Genomic DNA, 27488 nt, shown 5'->3' with positions numbered 1-27488 from the left:
TCACTGACTTTACCTCAGGAAAATAATAAAACAGCTGTTTATACGGAGTTTCAGAACGCTGGTTTGTAATCTATGAATAAAGTTTGACTGACCTCTCTGACTGTTTTGTTGACATTCCCTTTAGCGCAGCTCCATCTAATGCACATGTGTCAAACTCAAGGCCCGCGGGCCACATGTGGCCCGCTACGTCATTTTATGTGGCCCTCTCCCCCCCACCACCGTTTTACAGCCCCATTGATTGAATAGGTTTTGAGCACGAATTGACTACAAACTACATCTCCCATAATGCCTTCCGATTGTTACCAGCCAACATTACGGCTTCTCGCCACTAGAGTGCAGCAGAGCCACCTCAAGCTGATTATTAATTTTCCCAGCGAATAAAACTGAAGCATCGACAAGCTAACAAGCTAAAGAGCGAAGTCCCGAGACGTTTCAATCTTGGACTTTTACCGTCTACTGCCCCTGATTTGATGCCACAGCTTCGACTCCATGCAGCTCGTGTTTTGTCCATGTTTGTAAGCACCTATCTGTGCGAACAGATGTTTTCAATAAGGAATTTAAACAAGACCAAGACCAGATCGCGCATTACTGACGAAAACCTACCCGCCGTTTTGAGGATTTCCTCAGCACAACAACTAAAACCAGACATGGACGAACTGTCCAGCGGAAAACATTGGTAAGCACGAAAAACTAAATTTAAATAGAATGAATGTAAAACCAAAACTTAGTATACTGGAATATGCATATAGTTTATTGATTTTGCTTGTGTTTTGTTTTGTGTTTATTTACAGAACACAACACAATGAGGATGTGTGAGTTGGTGACAGGGTGAAGAGGATCAGCTTTGTGTTCAAGGACAGGAAGCATCACCTCATTGTTTTGTTCTTATGTGAAATACATGTTCGTTGTGTAATAAATAGCGAAAAAGTTTTGTGAATGAAGTTGAGAGTTAATATCAAAACTTGTTTTTTATTATTTGTCTGCTTATCTTTAACGCAGACAAAGATTAATTTTCCCAGCGAATAAAACTGAAACATCGACAAGCTAACAAGCTAAAGAGCAAAGTTTAGCTGAGCAGTTTAAAAATATTGTAATTTTTAAACTGAGCAGTAATTTTACATCCATGCAAATGTAATATTTAAAACTTGAATACATAAAATCAGTCATTTAACAATATGAGGTGTTGTTTAATTTATTTTTAACATTGTATTTTCATACATTTATGCTAAGGTTGCCCAAGTCTAGTTTTCCAGATCCATCACTCTGCAACTTTAGATGCGTTCTTTCTCTAACACACCTGGATCATTGACTCATTCATAGGCCTCTACAGAACTGAGTTGCTGCTAATGAGGGAAGTCAACTTTTTGTCTGGGGTTTGTTTTAGCAGGGACGCATCTAAAAGTTGCTGCACTTGGGCATTCCTGATTTATACCCTCAATGTGGCCCTTTGAGGGTGGCCAATATGCTGAAGTGGCCCTTGGTGAAATTGAGTTTGACACCCCTGATCTAATGGATGCATAACGTAACCGCAGCCTCTACAGTAGTGGCTATTCTATGAGCCTTATAGTGCAAATGCATCAGGTGGGTAATAAATACTCGACAGAAGAAACCAAATAATGATTCAGTTATTGTTGAACAACCAGCTGAGCCGTAAACTGTTTGTCAGAGGGAAAAAAGTCAAAGCCACAGTTTGAAAGGATATTATGTCTAGTATTTCAGGATATAGTTCCAGTTAGCTACTGTTTTTCCCCAGTAATCAGTTTTTATTTAGTTCAGTAAAAAAAAGTTTTATGAATTTCACTTTTGGTTATTTAGTAAGTTTTAGTTAACCTTAGTTTGTTCTGACTGTGTACATAGAAGCTGACCTTTCAAACTATCCACTTCATTTCTGCTTTTCTTTAAAACAGAAATAAATTAGTCAGCTGCTTGCTACTGATTCATTTATAAAATAACAGAAAACTGATAAATATACTGCAGTATGCAATTATACATTTTATTTTTTTAGGCTAATTTAAACATTTATTGAGAAAGTGAGGAGGTAGAGTTCCTAAGTGGGACCTGAATAAAAGCTGAACTTTGGTCATTTCTGCTGATGATGGTCAGTTTGATGGCTGAAGGCTGAGCGTCCTGCTACCTTTGGGCCCCTGGCAGCCATCTTGTCCTGCAGGTCCCTGAACTCCCGGCAGTCCCGGCGGTCCCGGATCGCCCGGAGGTCCTTCACAGGCATCCTGCCCCCGAGGGCCTGGTTTACCCGCCTCACCCGGCAGCCCAAAACCTCTGTTCCCCTTTCACCACACAGAGCAGGAAACGAGTCAAAATAACCAGAATCACTTCAAAATGTTCACATTTCAAATAAAATCACAGATTCTTGTTTGTTCTGAGGCAGAATTACTTCCAGCAGCTTTAATTAGTTCAATACGTCGCTAATTAGATGAAGTTGTTCCGTTTATGAAAACAGTTCAGTCAGTTAGTGAACAGTTCAGTCAGTTAGTGAACAGTTCAGTCAGTAGTGAACAGTTCAGTCAGTTAGTGAACAGTTCAGTCAGTAGTGAACAGTTCAGTCAGTTAGTGAACAGTTCAGTCGTTAGTGAACAGTTCAGTCAGTTAGTGAACAGTTCAGTCAGTTATTGAACAGTTCAGTCAGTTATTGAACAGTTCAGTCAGTTAGTGAACAGTTCAGTCAGTTAGTGAACAGTTCAGTCAGTAGTGAACAGTTCAGTCAGTTAGTGAACAGTTCAGTCAGTAGTGAACAGTTCAGTCAGTTAGTGAACAGTTCAGTCAGTTATTGAACAGTTCAGTCAGTTAGTGAACAGTTCAGTCAGTTAGTGAACAGTTCAGTCAGTTAGTGAACAGTTCAGTCAGTTAGTGAACAGTTCAGTCAGTAGTGAACAGTTCAGTCAGTTAGTGAACAGTTCAGTCAGTAGTGAACAGTTCAGTCAGTTAGTGAACAGTTCAGTCAGTTATTGAACAGTTCAGTCAGTTAGTGAACAGTTCAGTCAGTTAGTGAACAGTTCAGTCAGTTAGTGAACAGTTCAGTCAGTTAGTGAACAGTTCAGTCAGTTAGTGAACAGTTCAGTCAGTAGTGAACAGTTCAGTCAGTTAGTGAACAGTTCAGTCATCTTGTTCTGCTGTTTGGCTCCATTTTGTCTGTTATTCCAGAGAAAATGGAAATGGACTCAAACTGTTGGTTCTGGGCGTTCGGGTCTTCCTCTACCTTTAGGCCGACGGGCCCCGGGGGGCCGGGCGGCCCCACTCGCCCCTTCATGCCATAACAGGGGAACCCTGGCTCTCCTCTGGACCCCTTGACTCCTGATGGCAGAAGGACGTTTATTGAAGGTTCTATTCTGGTTCTGAATAAACGCTGAGAAGTTAGCGAGTGCTGTTCTGGATCTGACCTTTTGACCCCACGTTGCCCCGGTTACCCTTGTGAGAGAAACCGTCATTGCCCTTTTGACCCTTTGGACCAGTACATCCTCGGAGACCCAGACGTCCTTTCTCACCTGGGACCGAAGGAGAACAGAGAAAACATGGAAGAACAGAACCGGGTCAGAACCGGACCACGACCAGACCAGGACCGGACCAGGACCGGAACAGAATTATAACACTGTCTATGAAAACGTTTGAAGTATTTTGATCTAATAAATAAATCCTTGTTGATGTTCGTTTTAAGAATCCGTTTGTGTTTCTTCCTGTGTGAAGCAGGAAATAAAACCAGAACCAGAACCAAAGTCTGGATCCGTCTCTTACCTTCAGGTCCGGTTTCCCCCGGCTGTCCTCTGGAGCCTTTCGGTCCCGGTTCTCCTGGAATGTTCCAGATGTTCCCCTTAGAGCCTTTCTCTCCTGAAACAAGCAGAGCAGTCAGCCTTCACTCTGGGCCCAGTTCCGGTCCGCTCTGGGCCCGGTTCCGGCCCAGGCCCCTTCTGACAAACTGACCTCTGGGGCCCGGTGCTCCACGGTCTCCCATGTAGCCGTTAGCTCCTTTGGGCCCCATCGGTCCTGGACGACCCGGACGGCTGCGGCCCGGTGGGCCCGGTGGCCCCGTCGCTCCTCTGGCACCAGAGGGGCCCGGCAGGCCCCGGTGACCTTTTGACCCCTGAAGCCCCTGGACGAGGGAATCACAACTGTTACCATGACAACAGAGTAGATGGTTTCTTACAACCATCAGTTTTAGTGATGAACACAAAAAAAATCAAACACCGTAAAAACATCGTAGGTTGAATATCAGAGATCTATTGATCTGATATTAATATCTATAATTGGAGCCAATACTGAAAACTAGATCTATTCAGTCTAGTTCTATGCTTTGTGCTCTGAGCGACGTCATGTTGAATATTTTACATCATGTTTAGAATAACTAACGGCTCCGAGTCGTTTCTCAGGTTTGTTTTCACTCCGAACTGATTCACGTTTTTACATGTTTGAACTCATGAAGCTGTTTGTGTTGAAGTTATGAAATAAATTTGTCTAAATGAAATGATTTTATCAGGGCTGTGGAGGAAACCTCGGATTTAAAGGAGTTAGAAACGACAAACGGTGGAAAACCATAAATGCGTCTGGATGATTGATGAATGTTAAAATATTGTCAGAAGAAACATCCAGTTTGTTTGTCTTTGCAAATTAATAAAAATCGTCGCACCTTTAAAAAACTTACTCACTTACTCACTCTTATTCAGTATATTTACGTGTTTTCGAAAAGAAGCACTTGTTTTTCTCTGTCCTCTGGTATCGGTAGTGAAAACGTGGCTCGGTCCGGTCCGGTCCGGTTCCAGCGGCGGTACTCACCGGGTTTCCTTTCTGTCCCGTTTCGCCTTTGGGACCCGGCGGTCCTGAGTACCCGAGCTGCCCCGCCTTTCCCCGCAGCCCCGCATCGCCCTGGTCCCCGGCCTCCCCCTTCTGCCCCGGCAGAGGGTTTGACCCCGGCTCGCCTGGAGGCCCCGGGGCCCCCGGGGAGCCCTGGGGGCCCCGGGGGCCCTGAGGGGAAAACAGGCAGAGACGCTTAAACAGGCTGGAGATTCATTCATCCCACGGTAAAATACGACAGGATCAGAGCCAAACTGAGAAATGTTTTACTATCCACAAGAATAACATCAAAATAATCCACAAATAAAGTAAAAATTTAAAGTCATAACATCACCTGAATAACACAATACAAGAATAAAGTTGCCTAAATAGTGAATACAGTCATAACAATATGAAAATAGTCAACATAATAACAGAATAAACTGGTAATAATACCAGAAAAAAGTCTAAATAATATGGAATAATGCAATATTACGAGAATAAAGTAATAATAGCAGAATAAAATCATAAGACACGTCATAATATCACCTGAATAAAATTGTAATACAAGAATAATTTACGATAATGAAGTCATAAAATTCTAAAAATAAAGTTGTAATATTAAAGTCATAATAATAAGATAAAAATACACAAAACAAATGAAAACATGAGAATAATGTCACAGTAACACCGGAATAAACTCATAATACAAAAAGTTGTGATAATATGAATAATACTATCAAATTATGGTTGTAATCTCATGACAATAAAGTAAAATAGTATGAGAATAAACTCATATTATAAGAATAAACTTGTAATTTATTACAAGTTAAGTCATAATGAGAACAAAATCTTACCTGGATAAAATTGTAACATTATAATCAGCTCTAATATTACGAGAATAAAATCTAAATAATATAAGAAAAAGGTCAAAATATCACAATAATAATGTCACAGTAATAAACTCAAATAAAAAATTGTGATAATACGAATAAAGTTATAATATTCCCAGATTAAAGTTACAATTTTATAAGAATAAAGACGAAATATTACTGGAATAAAATCATATTGTTCATTATACTCTGGTAGAATGAAGTAATTTGATGCCAAATCCAACACAAAAAATAATTAAAACTAAAAATGTTGAGCATGTTAAGAAGTTCTGCTTTGATATCAGTTTAACAAATAAAGAAATATTTTATATTTTAACACATGAAGTCATTTTCAGCAGCAGGACTTTGAGTTTATTTAGTAGAAAAACCACATGAACGTCCAGAGCGGTCTTAATAACGATCAACGTTTTTTACATTAAAACTCATTTCTTCTCATAATTTTACAACTTTATTATCAAAACTTTATTCTTACAAAAATAAATCCCAGTGTGGCTGTAAAACTCTGTTGTATTAAATTTTATGAACATAAACGTAGCATTTAGCCTGGGATCAGAACTCACCTGTTCTCCAGGTGGGCCTGCGGCTCCTTTGAAGCCTTTATTACCTGCTGGTCCTGGAGATCCAGCCGCACCTGGAACCCAGGTGACAGAAGGGTGCGTTTGATTTCTACACTTGGGAGTTTCTCCATAAAAACAGAAAAGCTGCTGCCTGAATAACCAGGTGGAAAGACTGGAATCCTTCTTACCTGGCAACCCGTTCTGACCTGGCGCCCCTGGTGGTCCCTGAGGTCCAGGAGGACCAGCCTGAAAATGGCAGTCTATACAAACCTGCCCTTTCTGACCTGGTGAAACACAGGTAACATTCTGCAGCTAATCGCTGAAACACTAAAGGCCCATTTGGGATTTAATAAATCTGAAACCTGCTCACCCTTTTCCCCAACCGCCCCTTTGTCCCCTGGAGGGCCTTGAGAGCCTTTTGAACCTGTCGTACCAAGAACACCCTGTCCTACGATGTCCATGTCTGGGGACAAAATGACAAAGTTTAAACTGTTGGGAGGCAGATTTATGTTTCATAAAACAATTACTAATTTTCTTTCTCTGGTTTGAAAACAAAATCAGCCTAAAAACCAAAAACAAAGAAGAACATTGGTGTACTTGGTATTCCAGGCTCTCCTGGTTCTCCCTGAAGTCCAAGAGGTCCTGGGGCTCCGGTCAATCCTGGCGGTCCGGTAACCACCAGGCCCGGCGGTCCTGGTTCCCCTTTGGGACCCCCTGAGCCAGTTGGACCAGGAGAACCTGGCGGTCCGTTGGAGGCCTCGCCTTCAAGGACACACATGTTAAAAACCCAGTCATGATCCAATCCAATGCAGCTCTGAGTCTTTAAGACGAAGTTCTGGTCTCTTACTGACGAGTCCAACTTCAAGTCTCAAGAGGAAAGTTGCCCACCGACTCGGGCGTACTTCACTCAGGGCGGACTCAAGTCGGACCTCCTCCAGACTCGGCCGTGCAAAGGTCAGATTTTATGGCGGGATGTTTGCGACACTAAGCTGATCCGGTTGAGGGTCGATGCAACCAATCGTGGGAACGCGCAGCAGCTGCTGGTGTTTGCTCTGATGGGGAAACGGGGCGAGGCGCCAGCCGGGTCACTCAATCATGTCCATTCAGATCGAATGAAGGAATCCGAGAATCTCAGGCAGACGGCGTGGCGGCGTTGGCCCACTATGCACCGTTACCAGTCCTCCTCTACTGAGGCCTCTCTCCACCGTCTGGTATCGCTCTACCCGGCTGACGTCCGGTCCGGTTTGGTTCTAACCAAGCCTCTGTTAGCAGTACCATGGTGTAGGGTGGGAACATGGGTGGAGCATGACGCCGTTTCCCGTTTGAACCGTTGGTCGGCCAGCTTCTCTGAACTCTCTCTATATTTGCATGTTGCAGATTGCCTCTTCCGGTTGAGGTTTGGACCTCGGCGTTGGGTCATGGCGTTATCGATTTCCAGCTACAGTTTCATCTTGGATTGGTGGAACTGCTGGCAGTCGAGGAGAAATCCACCAACCAATTAACAAATTCATCCTTCTGCCAATCAAACTGCCTACGCCGCTGCCACACCAGGCTGGGTACGGCTTGTACCACCACCAAGGTGGTTCCCGAAAACCTGGAGGAATCGCGCAGGATTTGCAAATAGAGACGAATCTGGCCGAGGCGGACTGTGGAAGAACCGACTAGAGCCACATCCAAACAGAACCGACTGGAGAAACTCAAGTGGGTCGAGTTTATGCAGGAAAGTCTAACTCCAGGCCAGTTCTTGGGTTTAGAGAGAAGCAATGATAATAAAATCCTTGGATAGATTTAAGTGTTCATAAGTTTCTTCTCTGAGTCATCTGGACTTGTTTTAAAACTCAGAGTTTTTGATCAAACTACAACAAGTCTCAATAAGTCAGTTGGGTTTTCTTGGAAATATGAGTTAAATCATAAAAAAGTGAATTTCTACATTCAGTCCAAGTCAAACGGATCAGAAAAGATCCGGTCAGTTAATGAAACATCAGCTATGAATCATGTTTGGGTCAGTTTAAGGTCCAACAGGAACTCAGTGATTTTGTACCTGACTCGCCCTTCAGTCCCGGGAACCCGATCGGACCTGCGACAGATCAGAGACGTTTCTGTGAGTTAATTTGCTGATGCACACATAACACACAACTCCCATCATTCATTAGAGAACATGCGAGACAAACAGGCAGAGAAACGTCTCATCGTCTCCAGCTGCTTTCGGTTTTTCTGTTTAGCTGCAATTCTTTCCTGAAGGTAAACCGGCTGACAGCACAACGTTCTCCTCCAGCGGCTCGGTTCTGAAATCTTCAACCCGTCTCTGTCCTAGACAAAGTAACTAAATGAGCTCCAGCTGCCATTAACTCTAACACAGAATGTTCTCCTGAACGGCTGTTCACACCGAGCCAGGTTCTGGTTCTGCTGGAGGTTTCTTCCTGTTAAAGGGGAGTTTTTCCTCCCCACTGTTGCCCTCTGCTGGTCAGGAGGCGTTAATGCTGCAAGTCAGCGACTCGATGCTCTGCTTTTAAACCAGTTTGATCACTAAGCTGAATATTGTTTAATAACTGGGATGATTTTGATGTAAATGATTTGGATTGAGGTTAGTTTAGTTTTATTTTCTAAAATGTCTCAATATGAGTAACAGTGAATTAAATCAAGCTGATTACAGAATTATTTTCAATGCTCTGCCCTTATGAATGAATTAAAATGTAGATACCTTGAATCCCGAGGAACCCGGCGGGTCCAAAGGGCCCGGGGAAACCTCGCTGGCCCTTCACGGATATGTAATTAGAGATGGTCTAATAAAAACACAAGCAGAGTTTTCTGGTCAGTCCAGCAGCAGAATGTCACTCGATCCCCCTGGACGGTTCCCGGATCCCCCTGGACGGTTCCCGGTTCCCCCTGGACCGCTGATCTGACAGAAACATCTCAGCTGAACACTCACCTGTCCTGGGGGACCTGGAGGCCCTCGGTCGCCTTTTTCTCCCTAGAAGTTGAAACAACACAGATAAACTGAGCCGCAGATCGAATCCCTGAGCCTGCAGATCTGATGAACTCACCGCGGCGCCGTCGACGCCGGGCGGGCCGATGAAGCCGAACTCTCCGGGGTCGCCCTGCACACAAAACCAAACTCAGACCGTCTGAATCGTTTGGAAACGTTTAAGTTCTGTTGACCCGGTTTTACTGGACCGCAGAACTTTTAGCAGCCAATTTGGGTTTTTACTGAGTTCCCAGGAATACGGAGCTGGACCGGAGCCTCACATAGGTCAGAGTTCACAAGGTGAAGCCAATAAGGTACAACGTTCCCTCTGGCACAAATCTCTGGAAAGTTTAATGTATTTAAGATCCACGTTTAGCTGCAGCGAGTTAATCACACATCACTTCATTATATTACTGAAATAACTGAGAAATTAAATTAAACATCTACAAAACGTGATGGAGACTGTGTGCAGAAAGGTGGCGCTCTCTGTGACACTTCGAGGATCAAGGAGGAAGTGATTCACTAAGATTAATGTTTAAAACCTAACAAATGTGGAAAAGATACTTTAATGTCTGAATTTGTTCTGATTTGATCAGCAGGAAATCATCAGAATCCTTTGGTCAAATACGAATGCTGAGAGAATAAAAGATTCCTTTTATGACGTTTGTTCTCTCATTTATGGTTTAATTTAAAACACAAGAATCAAATTTAGGTCTAAACATGAAGTTTACTTCAACAGTTAAAATAAAGACTGTAGTGTTTACCGGCTGTCCCAGTTCTCCCAGTAATCCCGTCTTCCCTGGTTTTCCCTGCAGCAGAAACAAAAACGCTCAGATTAGCTCAGATTAGCTGCGGTTGTCTGAGTCACCAGCAGAGGGGGGTAGAGAACATTATACTCCAGTAAGAGAAGAACTACTTCAACATATTTTTACTCCAGAAAAAGTAAAACGTCAACAGTACTGAGTAACTGATCAACTTATCATTAATATTTAAAAGTTACATCATCAGACGAACCAAAATATAAAGTGGGAGTTTTGTTGTTTTAAGGACCAAAAGGATTTATAAAAATAACATAATTACAAAATAACAAAATCAGCCAAAAATAAATTTTTTTCTTTCAATAAAAAACTGATGAAACTTTAACACAAACAGCTGCTGAGTCTGTCTGGTTCATTTCTGGTTTTCATCCAGTGGGTAGAAAACCCAGAAATTTACTCAAGAGAAGAAATACTTCATAAAAATACTCAAGTAAAAATACTCCTAAAAGTTTTCTTTTTCTCAAAAAGTTACTGAAGTAACTGTAAGTGATTGAATGCAACTAGTTACTGTCAGATTCTGGTTACTGGTTGTTTTGTGTTTTTGGTTCTGACCAGTGAGCCGGGTTCTCCTCTGTCACCCTTCTCTCCTTTCGCCCCCAGGCTCCCCGGCTCCCCCTGCAGGCGGAGGTCGAAACATGAGTCTGATAATCACATCAGCTGAAAACCTTGGGCAGGGTTAATGACGGACTCACAGGAAGACCGGGGAAACCTTTCTGCCCCACTTCGCCCGGCTCGCCCTGAAACACAGAACCAGACGGTTTCATGAGACTCGGATGGAGCGCAGAGGTCAGGGCGCTGAATGAGACTCGGACTCGGAGCGGAAACAGACGCACCTTCAGCTCTTTGGGTCCTTCAGCGAAGAGTTTGATGCCCTGCATCCCGGGGATCCCTGGAGGGCCGCGATCGCCCTGAAAATCAGTCACATTGCTATTAGCAGGCCGTCACCGTGGCGACTCGCAGGCCATCACCATGGCAACTGTTTACAGCGGGTCAGGAGCAGACGGTCACCTTCCCTCCCTGCGGACCGGGACTCGTCGGACTGGAACCTTCCTGACCCTGAAACAAAACCAGGAAGTTTCAGGCTGAAACCTTCGACTCCAGGTAAGTTAGTTAATCACATCACCATTAGTAACCATTAATAAGCATTAATAACTTATAATAAGCATTAATAACCATTAATCACATTTAATAACCTTTAATAAGCATTAAAAACCCTTAATAACCATTAGTGGAGCTAATTCAGATTAAAGAACCCAGAAAACACAGAAACCTGTTCAGCCTGTCACAATAACTCAACTAGAAATAATGATTTCCATTTGGATGATTTATCATTTTGAATCTTCATTTTGCTGTTTTGGTCTCAACTAAAGATTTTTGAACAGTTTTGTTTACAGAAACTTCATAATTCATTTTATTTCTTGTTTCTGTTTGTGTTAAGTGTTTACTAGAATTTAAACTTCACAGATCGTTGAGAATGTGTTCTTACATTACATTATCTGAAAATAGTCTTTAAACGACAATATTCCCATTTATGACAATAAGTCATTATTGTCATACTGACCCAGTATTACAGTATGAACCACAAACGGCGCTGCTGGTTTCACAGAATCATCGCTGGGCAGAAACAGTAAAACCATAAACTGTAACATTCTCACATCAGGAAATGTTTCTCAGACTCAAACATACAAACCTTTTCTCCTTCAATTCCTGCAGATCCTCGTCTTCCCTGGAAAATAAAGACTTCCTGGTCACTTTAAGTGCAATTAAATATGTAGTTTTCTTTAAATCAAAGTTAAGGCCTACAGGAAGTCCATGGGCTCCGGGCCGTCCCGGTTCGCCCGGTTCTCCTCCATGTCCGCTTTGCCCCTGGAACATGAAGCAGAAACCACTCAGTTAATCCCAACCTGTTGAGCCTCTACCTTCAGTTAAATCTTAGACCTTCAGTTAAATCTTAGACCTTCAGTTAAATCTTAGACCTTTGATTATTTAGTTTATTTTTATTTATTTACTTTCTGGTTAATTTATAATTAGAGTTTTTGTTTAATTTTAGTTATTTATAATAAGTTTGTTGTCTAGTAATTTGTTTAATTAGTTAATTTCAGTTTGGGACATTTTGGGAGTTTCACGTAGAAATACGTCAGTATCAGTGAGTCCTTTCTGCTCGTGGGTCACATGGTTTGTTCCCAGTTACTTTGTCAGTCAGTCAGTCAGTCGGTCAGACAATCAGGTAGAAAAACAACAGGGCTCCGGTGAAGTGTTGCATGCTTTACTATGGAATAAATAAACACAGAACAGTATTTTGGACTTTGGATCCTTTTGGAGCGTTAAGCCAGAAACCTGCGGTGCATCAAGTGACTATTTGAGTTGAATTCACTTTTGCTTTAATCACCTTGAAGTCTGAAGTTTTTTATTTTGGAGTTTTTGGACAAATAGTCGCTACAATAATAATAATAACAATAATAAATGGTTTACCTTTTTGCCGGTTGGCCCTTGTGGTCCCGCTGCTCCTTTTATTTCCTGACTGAGGGGAATCACGACCGAGTCTCCCTAAAGTCAAGCCGAGTTTGAATCCTTCATTAATGAATGAATTATTGCAGATCAAGCTGAGTGTCTGCAGGCTGTGAGTGAGGCTCACCTTCATGCCTTGTGGCCCCGGGGCCCCCTGAAACACACACACACAGTTAGCTCTAACGTCTGGTTCAATGTGTTTGACTTGAACCAAATGAGAGGACGTACTCGTGGTCCCGGCGGTCCTGAAGGTCCAGGAACCCCTCGGTAGCCGGCCTCCCCCTGGCAGACGACAGCAGGCCTCATTCTGTTAGGACGCGGCCGCTAACAAGCTAACAGCTAAGTGTTCACTTAGCATTTCAGCGTTTTGCTAACGTTTGCTGCACTTAGCTTCCATTAAATAAATTTTTTTGGGGGTAAATTTCAAAGTGCTGCTTTGTAAGCTTTCAGTTGAATAAACCTTGAAATAATATCCGAGTTGATAGCTGAAGGGTTTACTTCACGTCGCGACGTGATTGGTCGACTCAGTGACGGGACGCTGCATACAGCATTCTGTAACTGCAGTTTTCCACTGTGTTCACCTTTAGCATTAGCATCTAGTTGGCCTAGCTGGAGTAAAGCTTATGATTTAGAGCTAGCACAACATTTTGGTTAGCGGTGCCCCCTGCTGGGTTAATGCAGGGGAGAAGCTGCTGTGCTAACTCATGTGGATCAGAAATCTTTGTCACAGAGTCTAAAATCAGGATTGTTGGATCCAAAACATCCCAGATTGCTTAGATTCAAATACAAATATGGTCTGAAAACACAAACCCAACTAGATATGACTGTGGCGTTTCAGGGCTCGGCTGAAGACTCTGCCGTTCCCTGTAAACTCTGTGTGGGTCAGAAAAGTGACTTTATTAGGAACCAAACTAGCAGCTCTATCTCTACGCTGATGATAAACTCGTTTATCTTCCTGACACCCAAAAACTTCTCAGTTTTATTTCTTCACACGCTTTCTTTGAGTAGTAAAATGTGAACTGCAGAACAAACTTCAACTCCTTTTTGAGTTTAAATAAATTCTGATGATGTGGGTGTTTTTGTTGCTGTAAACCTCATTATCGTAACCTTGAATCTTCACATTGGGGAGCCAATTGTGAAGTTACAGTCTGAATTTAACAGCAATAATTTGGGTTATTAACCTGCCAGAAGAGAAAAACTGAGTTAATTCTTCAAAGTCATATTTTCACCATGGAATCAATAGTTTATAAACATCACAGCTTCAAGCTAAACCTTTAGTTAGCATGCTAACTACATGTCACATTAAATGTGGGAAAAATCTGACTTGATTTGCCTTGGTTTCTTTTTTCTTCTTTGACATTTTAAATTTTAACGTTGTGAAGACTTTACAGCCACAGTTCAGATCTAGAGTTTTTACTTCTATGTGAAACTGCCTTAAATGACTTTTTGTATGGATTTAATGTAAATAAGCTGCATTGGGTCAAACTGGACAGAATCAGTTCTGAAATAAATCCATCTGTACTTTTGTCCCGTTGCATCCTGGGAGCCCGGGTTGACCCATTGGCCCTTCGTGCCCAGGAAGCCCCTGAAAAATAAAAACTGAATCTTTATCTCAGCAACAGAGCAGAAAATGTATTTTATCAAAAACAAGACAGTGACTTCATTTTAAATAATCATTTTCAAATGTTTAGCAAATCTTTCAAATGTCTGTTAATTGTTTTAGAAGTTATGATTGCTTTGTTTTCTGTTTTTGTGACTTACTGGGAGACCTGGAGGTCCTGGAAAACCTGGTGTTCCTGGAGGTCCCTGGAAACAAAGAACCAAAATATTAACTGGAGTTTTAGAGCCACTGCAGATTCATGTAAATTTCCACAAAAAAACAAAAAATTTTTAGATTAATCTTAGAAATTTCAAGAAAAAACATGGAGACTTTCTGAGCTCAAAGTTGAAAATTTTTGAGTTTTGAATCTCAGACATTTCCAAGTTTTCTCTAGAAAATTTCTGAGACTAATCTCAAAGTTTCTGAGTTTTTTTTCAGTAACTTATTCCTTTTTTTACTATTGTTATTTTTTGTTATCTACAATGGCCTCAAGCCGCCATCGCAGAAGCATAAAGATTCCAGTTCGATTCCAGAGTTTCAGCTTGGTTCTGATGTCGACTCCGAGATGTTTGACCTCAGCTTCATCATCATCATCATCAGTCTTACCCGAGAGCCCTTAATTCCTACAATGCCTGCGTTTCCCGGGTTACCCTGAGCAAAAGAAAGAGCAGATTAGATCATCCATCCATCAGAAACAAAAGAAAAAATTTTGACTATTTCTTTAAATACTCAAAATTCAAGCTGCATAATAACAATAATAATTATAAAAGGATTTTACCTTTTCTCCTGGTGACCCTAGGTGACCTTCGCTTCCAGGAAATCCCATCACTCCAGGAAGTCCTGGGTCTCCTGTGTATCCTGCTTCTCCCTGACGACATAAAAACAGGTGAAGTTCTCCTCCTGTCCACTAAGCGGCAGCAGCGCTCCTGAACTCAGTGTTTGTCCCGAGTCAGTGAGCTTTTCCTCTGCGCTGCAGGCGAACAGATGGATGTTTCATGTTCAGCCAACAGGAAGCCGGCCGTTCAGGCGTCGCCACCTGGGTGGTCCCAGGTGTCGACGCCCTGGACCAATCAGGCGGCAGCATCGACAAACCGCTGCACACCTCACATTTTTATTCTGTTGATCTTTTTACAGGAGAGATGAATAGAAAAGAAGAATGATAAGATGAGAGCGAACTGCCAATACAAGCAGAAAATGACTGAATGTGGTGATAAAAAACACATTCAGTCCCGTTTCCATGCGTCACATGTTGACCCCGTTTGACCCCATTGGACCTGGAGGTCGCCCCATCGTGGCACGGCAGCGCCCTCACAGACACAACAGCAGCAGATTAAAATCGTTTTGCTCTCCGTGTTTGAGGCTGAGCTCATTTATCAGAGCTGAGATTTGATCTGATGTCTGCAGCGAAAGCATCGTTTGCTTTCAGAGTCTGATTCCAGACAACTATCTGTCCATCTGCTGCAGAGCCCACAGCATCACCGCCGCTGCCTTACCAAGACACTGTTTGGAAAATGTTTGTTCAGCAACAAAACCGCAGATTCTGGTCCGATTAACCGGCTGAGAGCAGCAGAACATTTCCTCAGGAACATTCAGACTAAACTCAATGCTCTAACGTTCTAGTCAATAACTCTTTATTGTCCAGAAATGTGGAACTTTATTTCAAGCTGCTGTTTGTAACTTTTATAAAAATTGTTTTTTTACATATTTGTTGAAGCTGTCACCATGTTGTGAAGGTTTAATATTAGACAGATAATCCTGTTTACTTCCAGGACTAACTGCAGAAACACACAGCTCAGTCAGAAACAACCAATCAGAGCCAGGGGGAGGGTCTTAGTGCAGTCAATCATACTCATGTATAAGTTCCTTACACCCTCCCCTCACTTTCTGCTACGCTACAGCTTCTCCCCGTCGTCGGCTAGTTAGCATCATCACTGCTTCAACAAACCCAGAAAGTATCTGATAACTTCACTGTTCATCGTTTTTATTCCATTAATTATAAACATTCTGTCTTAATGCTCAAATATCAAAGCACATTTTGTAAATGTTTTAATAAAAATTCCTCTGGACTGTTTTTGTAACTATACAATATTTATGTTGAAATTGTTCCCTTACTGTACAGTTTTATTCTTTATATTTTACCTGTGTGTGAGTGTTTGCTGTGATTTCCTGTCAGGATCTTTCCTTTACGTTGCGTTATATTTTACAGTGTAATTATCAGCTGGAAGCCAGAATAATCCAATTAGCTTATTAGAAATATTTCCCTTTGTGTTGAATGAAGAAATATATTAAGAGCTTTGAATTGAAACCACATTATAGCCCCGATGTTAGAGGTGAAGGCTGTTCTAACCGACCTGTTAAAGAGGAGATCTGCTCACCTTTTGACCTTTGACCCCCTCGCAGTGACAGCGGGACTTCCCGGTGCAGTGACAGACCTGAGGAGACAAAAACAGGCAAACTCCATGTTAGAACAGATAAAACTAAAGGTGATTTAAGCAGAACCAGCAGGAGTTTCAGCTTCACGTTCGTCTGATTTACGTTCCTTCATTTCCAGCTTAGCAACTGAAAAACGTTCTGAGTAAAACAGAAAGAGCTCAAATCAACACGAACTAACATCAAATGTCCTGCAGAAACTGAAACAGATCAGTTTCAGAAAGGAGTCGGCCCAGTGTACAGCGGCGACCGAGAGCCGCCGGCCGCCAACGGCGACCTCCGACCTCAGAGACAGCAAGGAAAGATGGCCGAAGCAAGTCAGAGAGACGAGGTGGGGCGAAGACATGACGATTTTTAAAAACAAAAAAATATATACAGTATAATCCATTCTGTGGCTGCAAGGAGCTAGTGAAGAGCAGCGAGTAGTTTAGCTTAGCCTAGCTTAGCTTAATTTAGCCTTATGTGGTTTAATTTAGATTAGCTTAATGTAGCTAAGCTCATTGGAGTTGACTAATTTAGCTTAGCTCTGATTGATTTAGCTTAGCACCCCCATTAGTCCCTCCTGTAGCAGAGAATCTCCATCCTGATTTTGACACAAAAAGCATTATAATAAAATCAGAATATTACAAACATCACAAAATTAAAACCCAAAAACAATTAAAATCAATAACAAGAACAATTTCAAACACACGTTCATAAATTAACAATGTTTTATTATATATTATAGATTTTAAGATTTGAAAAAGTTTCGATTTTTAAATAACTTTTCATGGTCACCAGTAAAAGTGAGTGATTTGTTTTCGCCTGAGTGATCCGGTCCAAAGACGAGCTGCTTAAGTAAATAAAGGAATATAAAAACTTTTTTTTTAAAAAATAGAAAGACGAGCAGCTAAAATAAATACGAATAATGAATGAATGAAAAAAATAAAGACAGGAGGATAATACAAATAAACAGAAAAAATAAAAATGTAAAGGCAAAAAAGATGAGCAGTTAAATAAAAAAATGCTAAATTAAAAACAGGAACGATGAGCAGCTCAAATATATAAATAAATAACAATAAAAAAGAAATAATACGTTTTGGACAGGTCAGAGGTCAGGTCGTCCACGGTGCAATCATCAAGCTGTGGATACAAAAATCTCCAAGCTTCGACTTCATTCAGGCATTTAAAAGAGAACATCGTGTTTTTCAGAGGAATGTAAACGTGACAGTTAGGATGCGGCGCCCTGAGGCACGCCGCCGCCTGCTGAGACATCGGCTGTCATGGTGGCAGCTGCATTCAGCTCCTCCGTAAAGCGTCTGCTGTGCATCGGAGCGTGCGTTCTCACGACGGCGGCGTCCCAGGGGCCCCGGCGTGGGGGCCAAACCCAAACACCTTCTGTATCCAGCAGGTGAGACTGTCCTCTTCCTGCGATAACCATGGCGACAGACGGCTCCCGCTCTAATCTGCTCATCTGCTCCCTGCGGTGTTTGCAGCAACACGCCCCGCAACCCGGATAAAAACTCATGACGTCGCATTTTTTCCTCAGATTCACGCCTCCGTGATTTTTATTAGGATCCATCAACTAATTAATAAAAACGTCTTCAGTTTGGGTAAAAACCTAAAGTTGTACACAGAAAGCTACTGTCATCTCTTTCATCCTTAAAAGTAAAGAAAGTTGAAGATAGTTGTAAATAATTTTCTTTTTTTTTACCTTTAATGTTTTTTTCTTTCTTATTGTTAATTTCTCACTTTTTTTCTCTATTTTTTATTTCTTTTTTCCTTTATCCTTTTAATTTCTTTATTTTGTCTCCATTTTCTTAATTTTAAAAAATTATTCTAACTTTAATGTTTAAAATGGTTTGTTTTAAAATTGTTTCTAACATCTACTTTAGTTTGCAGTGGGTGTGGGAGTCGTTTTCGGGGAAACGTCTGAGGAAAACCTTCACCTGTGAGAAACGAAACGTGACGAAGACACACAGACAACATGATGTACCGTCAGCTTACGGACCGACCCACTGCAAACCAGTGCAACAACCGGAAGCTCTGTGTGTGTGTGTGTGTGTGTGTGTGTGTGTGTGTGTGTGTGTGTGTGTGTGTGTGTGTGTGTGTGTGTGTGTGTGTGTGTGTGTGTGCGTGCTCTCATAACAGCAGACCGGGACAAAGGGCTGACCCAGAACAGATTAACTAAACCAACACAGACCCCGCCTGAGTTCAGAACCAGACGGACTTAAAGTCTGACCTTCTCTCTTCCTGCAGGACGTTCAGCTGAAAGGACGGACATATTGACGTTCCAGCACTGAACCGGTTCTAGTGTTAAACCAGTTCCTGTTCTAAACCAGTTCCAGAGTTAAAACAGTTCCAGTGCCAATCCAGTTGCAGAGCTAGATAATTTCTATTTCCATGCCAGTTTCAGTGCTGTTCTAAACCAGTTCCTGTTCTAAACCAGTTCCTGTTCTAAACCAGTTCCTGTGTAAACGCCTACCTGTTCCGTTTTCTCCGTCTTCCAGCCCGAAGCAGCAGTTAGCTTAGCGACCTTAGCTCTAACATGGACCAGCTGTATATTTTGTTCAACACAGAATAAAAAAATCAAAAAGATTTTGGACAAAAACTATCTGACAGAACTTATCAGAAATTATCTCAAAATTATTCTCGATTGTCGTAGATTTATTATAAATTATCACAAAATATCGAAAAACATCTAAAAATATTCAGAAATATTAAGCAGTTATACTTGCCTCGCATTTGGCGAAGTATCGTCCTGAACGCTTCCGGTGCCTTAACCAATCAAAATGCTTCAAAGAATACATTGTGACAGCCAACCAATCAGTGACGATCTCTTAAGCATCACTGACAGAAAATGGACGTGCAGATGGTTCAATAAAAAATTAATAATAATTGGTGTTTAAGAATTATTTTTAAAAACAGCAACAAATCTGCAAAATTAGAGAAGCAGGATGATTAAAAAGTATTTTACGATTTTTATTGGACAATATTAAATTAATCAGAAACGGCCAAACTTTCTACTATATTATTACCATTATAGTTATTTTCCATTATTAATGTTATTACTTTGTAATAATTTTAACTATTCTGATATTATTGTCAATATAATATTTTCATTATATAGATTTTTTACTTATTTAACTATTTTTATTGTTGTGAATTTATTATTTTCATTAATAATATTAATATTTTTAATTTAACTAGTCTTATAATATTCAATCGTTTTAATTTATAATAATCATCAGACCCAAACACACACTCACCTATTAAATGTTAATTATTACCTTTAAAATAATTAAAGTTATGCACAGAAAGTTACTGTCTAAATAAAGCCTGAGAGTTTTAAGAAAATCTGATCATCTGTCACTGACAGACGGGTAAGCAACCAATAGTTAACGAAGTAATAACGGATCAATAAGTTGGTCTAATTAACATCCAGTGTGAGAAGCAGCAGAACCAGAACCTGGACTGGTGTCCCAGCATCAAGGTGAGCTCACAGCGGGGAAACCAGTTTGCTCACCAGTTTGCCGTTGGCCAGCAGCAGCAGCGCGCCGAGGACCAGCAGCCGGACCAGCAGGCGGGGGATCCTCCGCCTCGCAGCCGCCGGAGACGCCATCCAGGCGGGCAGAGAGCAGCGCACCTCCCGGCTCGGAGCACCGGCTTGGGTCGGTTCTCCTCACAGAGATCCTGTGCGGATTGGGAAAGTGAAACCCCAGCAGCAGTGGAGGGAAGCCCCACTCCACACCTCCCACTGCGCCCCCACCTCGCCTCCACCCTGCCGGTTAAAGACTGGCTCCATCTCAGACCGGACAGTTATTATAAGCTGAGAACAGATCAGTCCGTTTTATGGAGGGACCTTCATATTTTTGCTCTGAAAATTTGCGTTTTCTGGTCAAAAAATTTCAAACTTTCACATTTTGTTGCTGCGTGGATTTTACTGAGGAATGAACGGAAGCAGCTCGGTGTTTGGAGCCGAGCAGCTGCGCCTAATGTCGGACAAAACTCCCGCTTTCACTTCCTCCGCCTGAGGAATGAAAAGTGCGTGAAGCTGCGGACTGAGAGTCTCCCCGCAGGTAAGGAGCTCACCTGAGCTGCTGTCAGGGCTGATTGGAGTGGAATCACGCGTGACGTCGGAGGTTTTATGGAGAGAGAAAAGTTTCAAATGAGTATGAATAATTGAAAAGTCTTTGCTGTGAATATGTGAGTAAAGATTCAAAGTTTCAGGATGAAATTAATGAACTTTGATCCCTTAAATCCGCTGAAAACTCAGTAATGATGACTCAGCTTTAATGGGATCAGCTGAGTCAACATGTGGAGAAACATTAAACCTGTCAGAGCAGCAGGTTCTCACCTGGTCTGGGACTTTGGCTGCTTTCTAACTGAGGTCCAGAACATTTCACACGGATCTTTTATTTGAGTTAAATACCAACTTTTTGCTTTTCTAAGATAAAAACCATTTTTTGGTTAGAGTTTGTCCTTTAATCGGGGGGGGGGGGGGGGGGGGTTGCTGGTTTAAGCTCCGCTCCGTCCGTCTCCATCTTAGTGTCGATGCCACTAACCTAGCTTAGCTAGCTAAGCTAGGTTAGTGGCATCGACTAAAGCTACATTCACACTGCAGCCGGAAGTGACCCAAAAACGATTCAGTTTTTCCTTAATGCGACCTGTAGCTGATGTTTTCATGACAGTCTGAACAACATAGATCGGATTCTTTTCGACTGCGATCCAGGATACTTGGATATGTGGTTCTTCTTCTTCTTCTTCTTCTTCTTCTTCTTCTTCTTCTTCTTCTTCTTCTTCTTGGTTTTGCTGGCGGTTGGCTACAAACTTTTAGTCGCATTACCGCCACCTACTGGTACGGAGTGTGAACCACATGACATACAATAAATGTGTGGTTCTAAATCAGGTCGGATATTTTCAAACGTGGTCAGGTCGCTTTCATCCGACCTGGACGTCATTGATATTCGCCGAACGTCACTATTCCGCGCCCTGATACGCGCGGGCGGGAAGGAAAACAACCACCACGGCGGACCATAATGAGGATTAAGTTGTTAATGTGCTGGTTCCGGTCGGGCAACAACTTTAAAATAGTAAGATATGCTCCACCGTTAGCATCCATGTTTACTTCCGCAGATCCTGAGCACTTCTTATGGGGTTTGGCAACAAAAAAAACAAAAAAATACAAACACACTGTGGCTCACTGCGCCCTCTCTTGCGCATGCGTGACACATGGAGTTCACGCTGCTGCTGGTCGCCTTTATTTGGAAACGTGAATGACCACACAAAATAAATATATAAATAAAGGAATGAATAAATAAATAATAAAAAGATTTCACAAAAAATCATAATTGAGCATTAAGGCCTGCAGTGGTTACCTAGCAACAACCTGCGGATTGAGGTGTGGGGGGGTGACAATCCGTTTGAACTTGCCCTCCAACTTCTGTTACCTAGCAACAACCTGTTGAGAAACTAAGCAGTAGTACTGTGGCGCCATTTGTTTTTTTTTTTTTTTTTTTTTTTTATTGACAATAAAGGGGTTTACAAAATAGCAGACTCAACGCAATAAGTAGCAAAACAGATAAGACAACAATGCCAGGGTGTTACATAGGAAGCACAAATAAAATGAAAAGCAAATAAATAAATAAAAAAGTTAACTTAGAAAGATGTTAAAGCGAGAGCACATATCCACTGTCTTAATTGCTTTTCTATTCCTTGAATACTGGAGAGATGTAATATATTGTTTGAATTCCACTTTAAAGGCTGAAAAGCGAGGTTTCTGATTTGAGAATTTAGATTTATGTATATGATATTTTGCGACTAATAAAATTAGATTGATAATATAAAAATGTTTGGTTTTGTTAGTGGGATAAGAGAAGAATCCAAACAACATATTTATATAAGTGAGGGAAAAGTTATCAAGAATTCTTTGGGAAATAAACGTACAAATATCTTGCCAGAAAATACAAGAGAAATAGCATGACCAGAATAAGTGACAGAGATCTTCTACATAGAGTTGGCAAAATGAACAGTTTGTGTCAATGTCTTTTTTGTATCGTTGAAGGAAAAATTTGCAGGGATAAAAACGATGGATTATCTTAAAAGACACTTCTTTGATTTTATTAATAATTAAATATTTAGATGGAAGACACCAGATTTTTTTCCAGTTCAGGTTGGGGGCAAAGTTATTCCAATAAGAGATAACATTAGGAACAGAGACGATGTCCTTCTGGAATAAGGCACGTACATCACGGTTGTTCTTTCGCTTTCTTGTGGAAAAACAGATTTGACCAACATTAGTGACAGCAGCGTCTAGACCTGGAGGAGTCAGAACAGAAGTTACAGAAGACTTAAGAAGCATCATAACACCAGATGGGATGGCATCAAAAACAAGTGCATATTCCTTTGGTGGTATGGGGAGACCAAACCTTTCTAGAAGTTCAGAATAAGACATTAAGACACCATCAGGTCTAAAAAGCTGCTGAACCAAGATGATTCCATGTTCAAACCAATTTTCCAAGAATAAAGATTTATGCTTGTACAAAATGTCTCCATTGTTCCAAATATAATATCGATGGGGTGAGAAATTATGCTTGTAAATTAGAGACCAGGAAAGAAGCATTTGTTTGTGAAAATTAGATAGCTTTATGGGTAGTTTTTCAATTTTGTAGTTGCAAAGGAGAATAAATTTAAGGCCACCAAGTTTTGAGAATAAATAGTTGGGTATAAAATTCCAGATTGAGGTTGGATTTTTGAGAAACTGTTTAATCCAGTTTATTTTGAATGTATTGTTTAAGGTTGAGAAATCAAGACAATTGAGGCCACCAAGTTCAAATGAGTTCATTAAGACTGATTTCCTGATATAATGAATCCTATTTTTCCATACAAATCTATAAAGCATTTTATCAATGATGTCAATTGTTTGTTTATTTACAGAAAGAGACAAAGCTGGATAAGTTAAACGGGAGATGCCTTCTGCTTTGGTTAGCAAAATTCTTCCTTGAATTGATAAATCTCTTTGAAGCCAAGAATTTAGTTTCTTTTGTACATTTTCTACAATAGGATTAAAGTTCAGAGCATTTCTAGAATCTTGATCTTTGTTGATCATTATGCCGAGATAAGTGACCGATTCTTTAACAGGAATATTATAAATAGAGGGTTTGTTACAATTTTTAAGGGCTAAAAGTTCACATTTATCAATGTTAAGGTAGAGTCCAGAGGCTCTAGAAAATTTCTCAACAATATTAATTGCTAAAGAAACCTGAGAAGCATCCTTTAAAAATAAAGTGGTATCGTCGGCTAGTTGACTAATTATAATATTTTTATCAGCAAAAGAGATACCTTTCAAATGGTTGAGTTTAATGAAATCTGAAAGTAATTGAGAGCAGATCAAAAAGAGGTATGGGGACAGCGGGCAACCTTGCCTCACACCTCGCTTTAGATCAAATCTGGGAGACGTACCAACATGAAGCTTGATTGAACAGTTAGCATTTTTATACATGGTTTTGATTGCAGCACAAAAGTAAGGACCAAAACCAAATTTCTCTAATGTTTGAAAAACAAAATTATGCTCAATGGTGTCAAAGGCTTTACGGAAATCTAAAAATAATATAAGGCTGTCATCATGGCACAAATCTGCATAGTCAATCAGATCCAACACCAGCCTGATGTTGTTGGCTATATGTCTTTGTGTCATGAAACCATTTTGAGTTTCATCAATTATAAAGTTAAGAACACTTTTCATTCTCATCGCAAAAATTTGAGCTAGAATTTTATAGTCATTATTAAGAAGGCAGATTGGACGCCAATTATCAATCAGAAGGGGGTCTTTTTTAGGTTTGGGAATTAATGTCAAAAGGCCTTGACACAGAGTGGGAGGAAGAGTTTGGTTATCAATGCATTCTGCAAACAGCCGGTGGAGGAACGGGGCCAGTTGTTCTGCGAAGGTGATGTAGAATTCTGAAGTTAGGCCGTCAACTCCTGGAGATTTGTTGAGTTTTAGGTGCTTGATGGCAAACAGGACTTCAGCAGGAGATAGGGGACTATCACAGACATTCCTTTGGTCATCATTAATTGACTTAGTTTCAGTAAGATGTGTAAAGAAAATTTCAGATTCACATTTATTATAGTGTGATTCATACAACTCACTGTAGAAAGTAGAGCAATACTTTGCTATTGTTTGGGGATCATCAGTGATAAAGTTGTTAATGTTAAGTTTTTGAATTGAGTTGAATTGACCACGGGTTCTTTCTAATTGAAAGAAATACGCAGTGTTTTGTTCCCCTTCCTCCAGCCATTTCCTTCTCGATCTCACAAAAGCCCCCTCTGCTTTCCTTCTGTATATTTCATTTAATTTATTTTGTTGAATGATTAAATCCTTTAAGTCATTTTCAGATAAATTTTCAGGTGAGATTTGAGTAATTTCAGTTATTCTGGATATTACATTTGTTTCTTCATCTCTCCTGGATTTAGATAGAGAGGCACCAAACTCTCTGAAATATTTTGTAACTTCAAATTTAAGGAGTTCCCAATTTCTAGAGAAATTGTTATTAATTAAGGCTTTTTTCCAGAAATGGTTTATTAATAATTTGACTTTATCAATTACTAGCACATTTTTTAAGATGGAATTATTAAGTTTCCAATAAGAACTTTTGAATGTGGGAGTAATGTTAGGACAGAATGAGGCAATCAATGATATTGCTTTGTGATCAGTTAAAGGTGTTGTTAATATTCTAGGAGTAATGTTATTCTTATGTAAGCAATCAGAAACTAACCAGTAATCTATGCGAGACATTAATGAGCGAGGCTTATTAGACCATGTGTAAGCTCTAGAGACAGGGTTTTTTTCCCTCCATATGTCTATGAGATTAAATTTTTGTATAAAAGAGGACAAGTTAATAGAAGAAGTATTATTAACACTTGGAGGCCATCGATCTAGGGAGCTGTTCAAAGCAACGTTGAAATCTCCACCCATTAAAAGAAGAGCATTTGGGTATTTTGATAACCAGTGTAAAAAGCTAGATTCTAATCTATCAAGTAAAAAATCATTTTCAGGTTTTGAATTATATCCATATACATTGGCAAGAAGGGTAATATAGTTGTTGATATTCAGGATTAAAATTATATAGTGGCCATTAGGATCACTTTCTGAGTGTAGAACAGAACCATTAAAGTTGTTTTTTAAAATAGTAACCCCTGCTGATCTTTCTGAGCCATGAGAAAACCATAACTCATTTCCCCATTGAGTTTTCCAAAAGGATGCATCATTTGCTACACTATGTGACTCTTGAAAAAAACAAAAATCAGACTTTTGTTGTTTGGCAAATAAAAATAAAGCTTTTCGTTTAACATTTTCTCTTAAACCCCTGGCATTTAATGAGAAGATTGAAAGGGACAATGTAGGATAAGTGGACACAGAAAACAACCTACAGACCCGGAATGGTGTAATTTAAACCATGAACAGAATGGAGCTAAGGTGATTTAGAATGTCAGATACTAAGACTTAGAAGAAGCTTGCAGTTTGGAACAGTATAGCTGCATTAATAACTATCAAGGACAATAAATTCAAAATGATATGAAAAGTGCTGAAATGCACAGCAAAGCAGAGACTGTACTTAACAACATAGTAAATACACTTAGCAAAGCACAGTCAAACCAGAATTCAATAAACATATAGTTATTTTTTAAACATAGAGTGAATTAAGATAATGTAAATAGGCAAACTGCCTTCCAGAATTAGAAGATAGAAAAGGAACCAAATATTAAGTGTGTAGGCTTTGTAGGTGACCAACTGAGCAGAACCTGTGACCATGCCTATGAAGGGCTTGTTGTGTCCATAAGGACAGGAATGACATTCTGTCCAGATGGGGACAGCGGTGACTTGATTTCTTTTCCCTCAATGATCACACGGACTCCAGCAAAATGGGCTTTTTTTCCTTCTTTCCGGGCTGCATCAATTAATGGCCACAGTTTTTCTCGCTGAGCCTTGTCAGCTGTGGTGAGATCCTCTGTAAACCTCAGCCTGTTTTCCTTCAGAAAGCTGCTGCTCTTGGCCATTTTCCATACCAGGTCGCGGGATGATCTGTTGGTGAAGCGGATCATAGTGGTTCTCGGCGCCCTCTGTTGGTCGTTGAAGCGACCCAGACGATGAGCGATGTCAATACTTTCTTTCATCTTTACCTGGTTCTCTCCAACAACAGCACAGCAGATGTCGCTAACTTTGGCTCTGATGTTTTCATGCTTATCTTCTGGGATTCCGTGTAGCCTTAAATTCCATCTACGTTGGTATCGTTCAGTTTCGTTTATTCTCATTTCTACTTCAGCCATTTTCTGCACAGTGTTTTCCGATATGGAGCTCACAGCTTTCATGTCGGATTTTAGCGTTTCAATTTCCGTAAAAATGAAGTCAATTGACTTCTTCAGAGCATCGATGCTAATGGTGTTACAGCTGACCATATTTTCTAATTTATCAGAGCGATCATTGATTATCTTAGCGATGTTGTCTTGTAATTGAAAGAGAGACAAGTCACCTTTTAGTTTCTTTTCCTCTGGTTTAGCAGGGGTATCTGGGTCAGAATCCAGTAGAGGAGACAGATCAGGGCTCTGTCTGTCCATGGAACCAATATAGTTATGGTCGGAGGCAGGGATACCTGCAGCTGGATCAGATGGGGAGCAAATCCGGGGACCACTAGCTGCAGTCGATGACATCGTGTCTTTGTGCAAGTCTGAAGCTATAGATTTAGATTTAGATTTCCCTTTCTCTTTTCTTTTAAGGCTGTGCTCCGATCGTTGCATCGTAGTATACGTTGATCTGGAAGATGACCGTTGAACCCAGAGGTTAGCTTGTTAGCTCCTAGTCTTTTCTCGTCCTTGAACGCAGTCTTAACAACAATGTGACTCTTGATCAGGTTGAATAGAACAAACATAGAAGTTACAGACATTCCTGGATCAAAAAGAGAG

At 40.7% G+C, this 27488-nt stretch overlaps 2 protein-coding genes across 4 annotated transcripts in view; one reads left to right on the top strand and one right to left on the bottom strand.

The window, feature by feature from the left end:
* The window catches only part of LOC102221072 (collagen alpha-1(III) chain-like), a 31507-nt gene extending 11324 nt beyond the window's left edge, over positions 1–20183 (bottom strand). Inside the window, exons 1-30 of the mRNA XM_023350920.1 lie at positions 20056–20183; positions 16496–16552; positions 14899–14988; positions 14727–14771; positions 14282–14326; positions 14043–14105; positions 12749–12802; positions 12648–12674; positions 12485–12559; positions 11816–11878; positions 11703–11738; positions 11021–11068; positions 10846–10920; positions 10705–10749; positions 10565–10627; positions 9959–10003; positions 9274–9327; positions 9159–9200; positions 8931–9012; positions 8271–8306; positions 6827–6991; positions 6600–6692; positions 6418–6513; positions 6233–6303; positions 4783–4971; positions 3934–4102; positions 3748–3840; positions 3396–3500; positions 3215–3309; positions 2135–2285 (exon numbers count right to left, since the gene is read on the bottom strand). Of these exons, the coding sequence (XP_023206688.1) occupies positions 2135–2285; positions 3215–3309; positions 3396–3500; positions 3748–3840; positions 3934–4102; positions 4783–4971; positions 6233–6303; positions 6418–6513; positions 6600–6692; positions 6827–6991; positions 8271–8306; positions 8931–9012; positions 9159–9200; positions 9274–9327; positions 9959–10003; positions 10565–10627; positions 10705–10749; positions 10846–10920; positions 11021–11068; positions 11703–11738; positions 11816–11878; positions 12485–12559; positions 12648–12674; positions 12749–12802; positions 14043–14105; positions 14282–14326; positions 14727–14771; positions 14899–14988; positions 16496–16552; positions 20056–20151 (2368 nt within the window). The 5' untranslated portion in view covers positions 20152–20183. The remainder of the gene's footprint in view (positions 1–2134; positions 2286–3214; positions 3310–3395; positions 3501–3747; positions 3841–3933; positions 4103–4782; positions 4972–6232; positions 6304–6417; positions 6514–6599; positions 6693–6826; positions 6992–8270; positions 8307–8930; positions 9013–9158; positions 9201–9273; positions 9328–9958; positions 10004–10564; positions 10628–10704; positions 10750–10845; positions 10921–11020; positions 11069–11702; positions 11739–11815; positions 11879–12484; positions 12560–12647; positions 12675–12748; positions 12803–14042; positions 14106–14281; positions 14327–14726; positions 14772–14898; positions 14989–16495; positions 16553–20055) is intronic.
* Positions 20184–20251: 68 nt separating this feature from the next.
* Positions 20252–27488, top strand: part of LOC102221335 (collagen alpha-4(IV) chain-like) — a 42951-nt gene continuing 35714 nt past the window's right edge. For all 3 annotated transcript variants that reach the window (XR_002754355.1, XM_023351487.1, XM_023351485.1), the window contains exon 1: positions 20252–20608. The gene's annotated coding sequence lies outside the window, so the exon portion shown is untranslated. The remainder of the gene's footprint in view (positions 20609–27488) is intronic.

The sequence above is a fragment of the Xiphophorus maculatus genome, chromosome 18 (assembly GCF_002775205.1).
Source record: "Xiphophorus maculatus strain JP 163 A chromosome 18, X_maculatus-5.0-male, whole genome shotgun sequence".
NCBI lineage: Eukaryota > Metazoa > Chordata > Actinopteri > Cyprinodontiformes > Poeciliidae > Xiphophorus > Xiphophorus maculatus.
The sequence above is the reverse complement of the archived record's forward strand: the minus strand, read 5'-3'. Positions and strand labels throughout refer to the sequence as shown.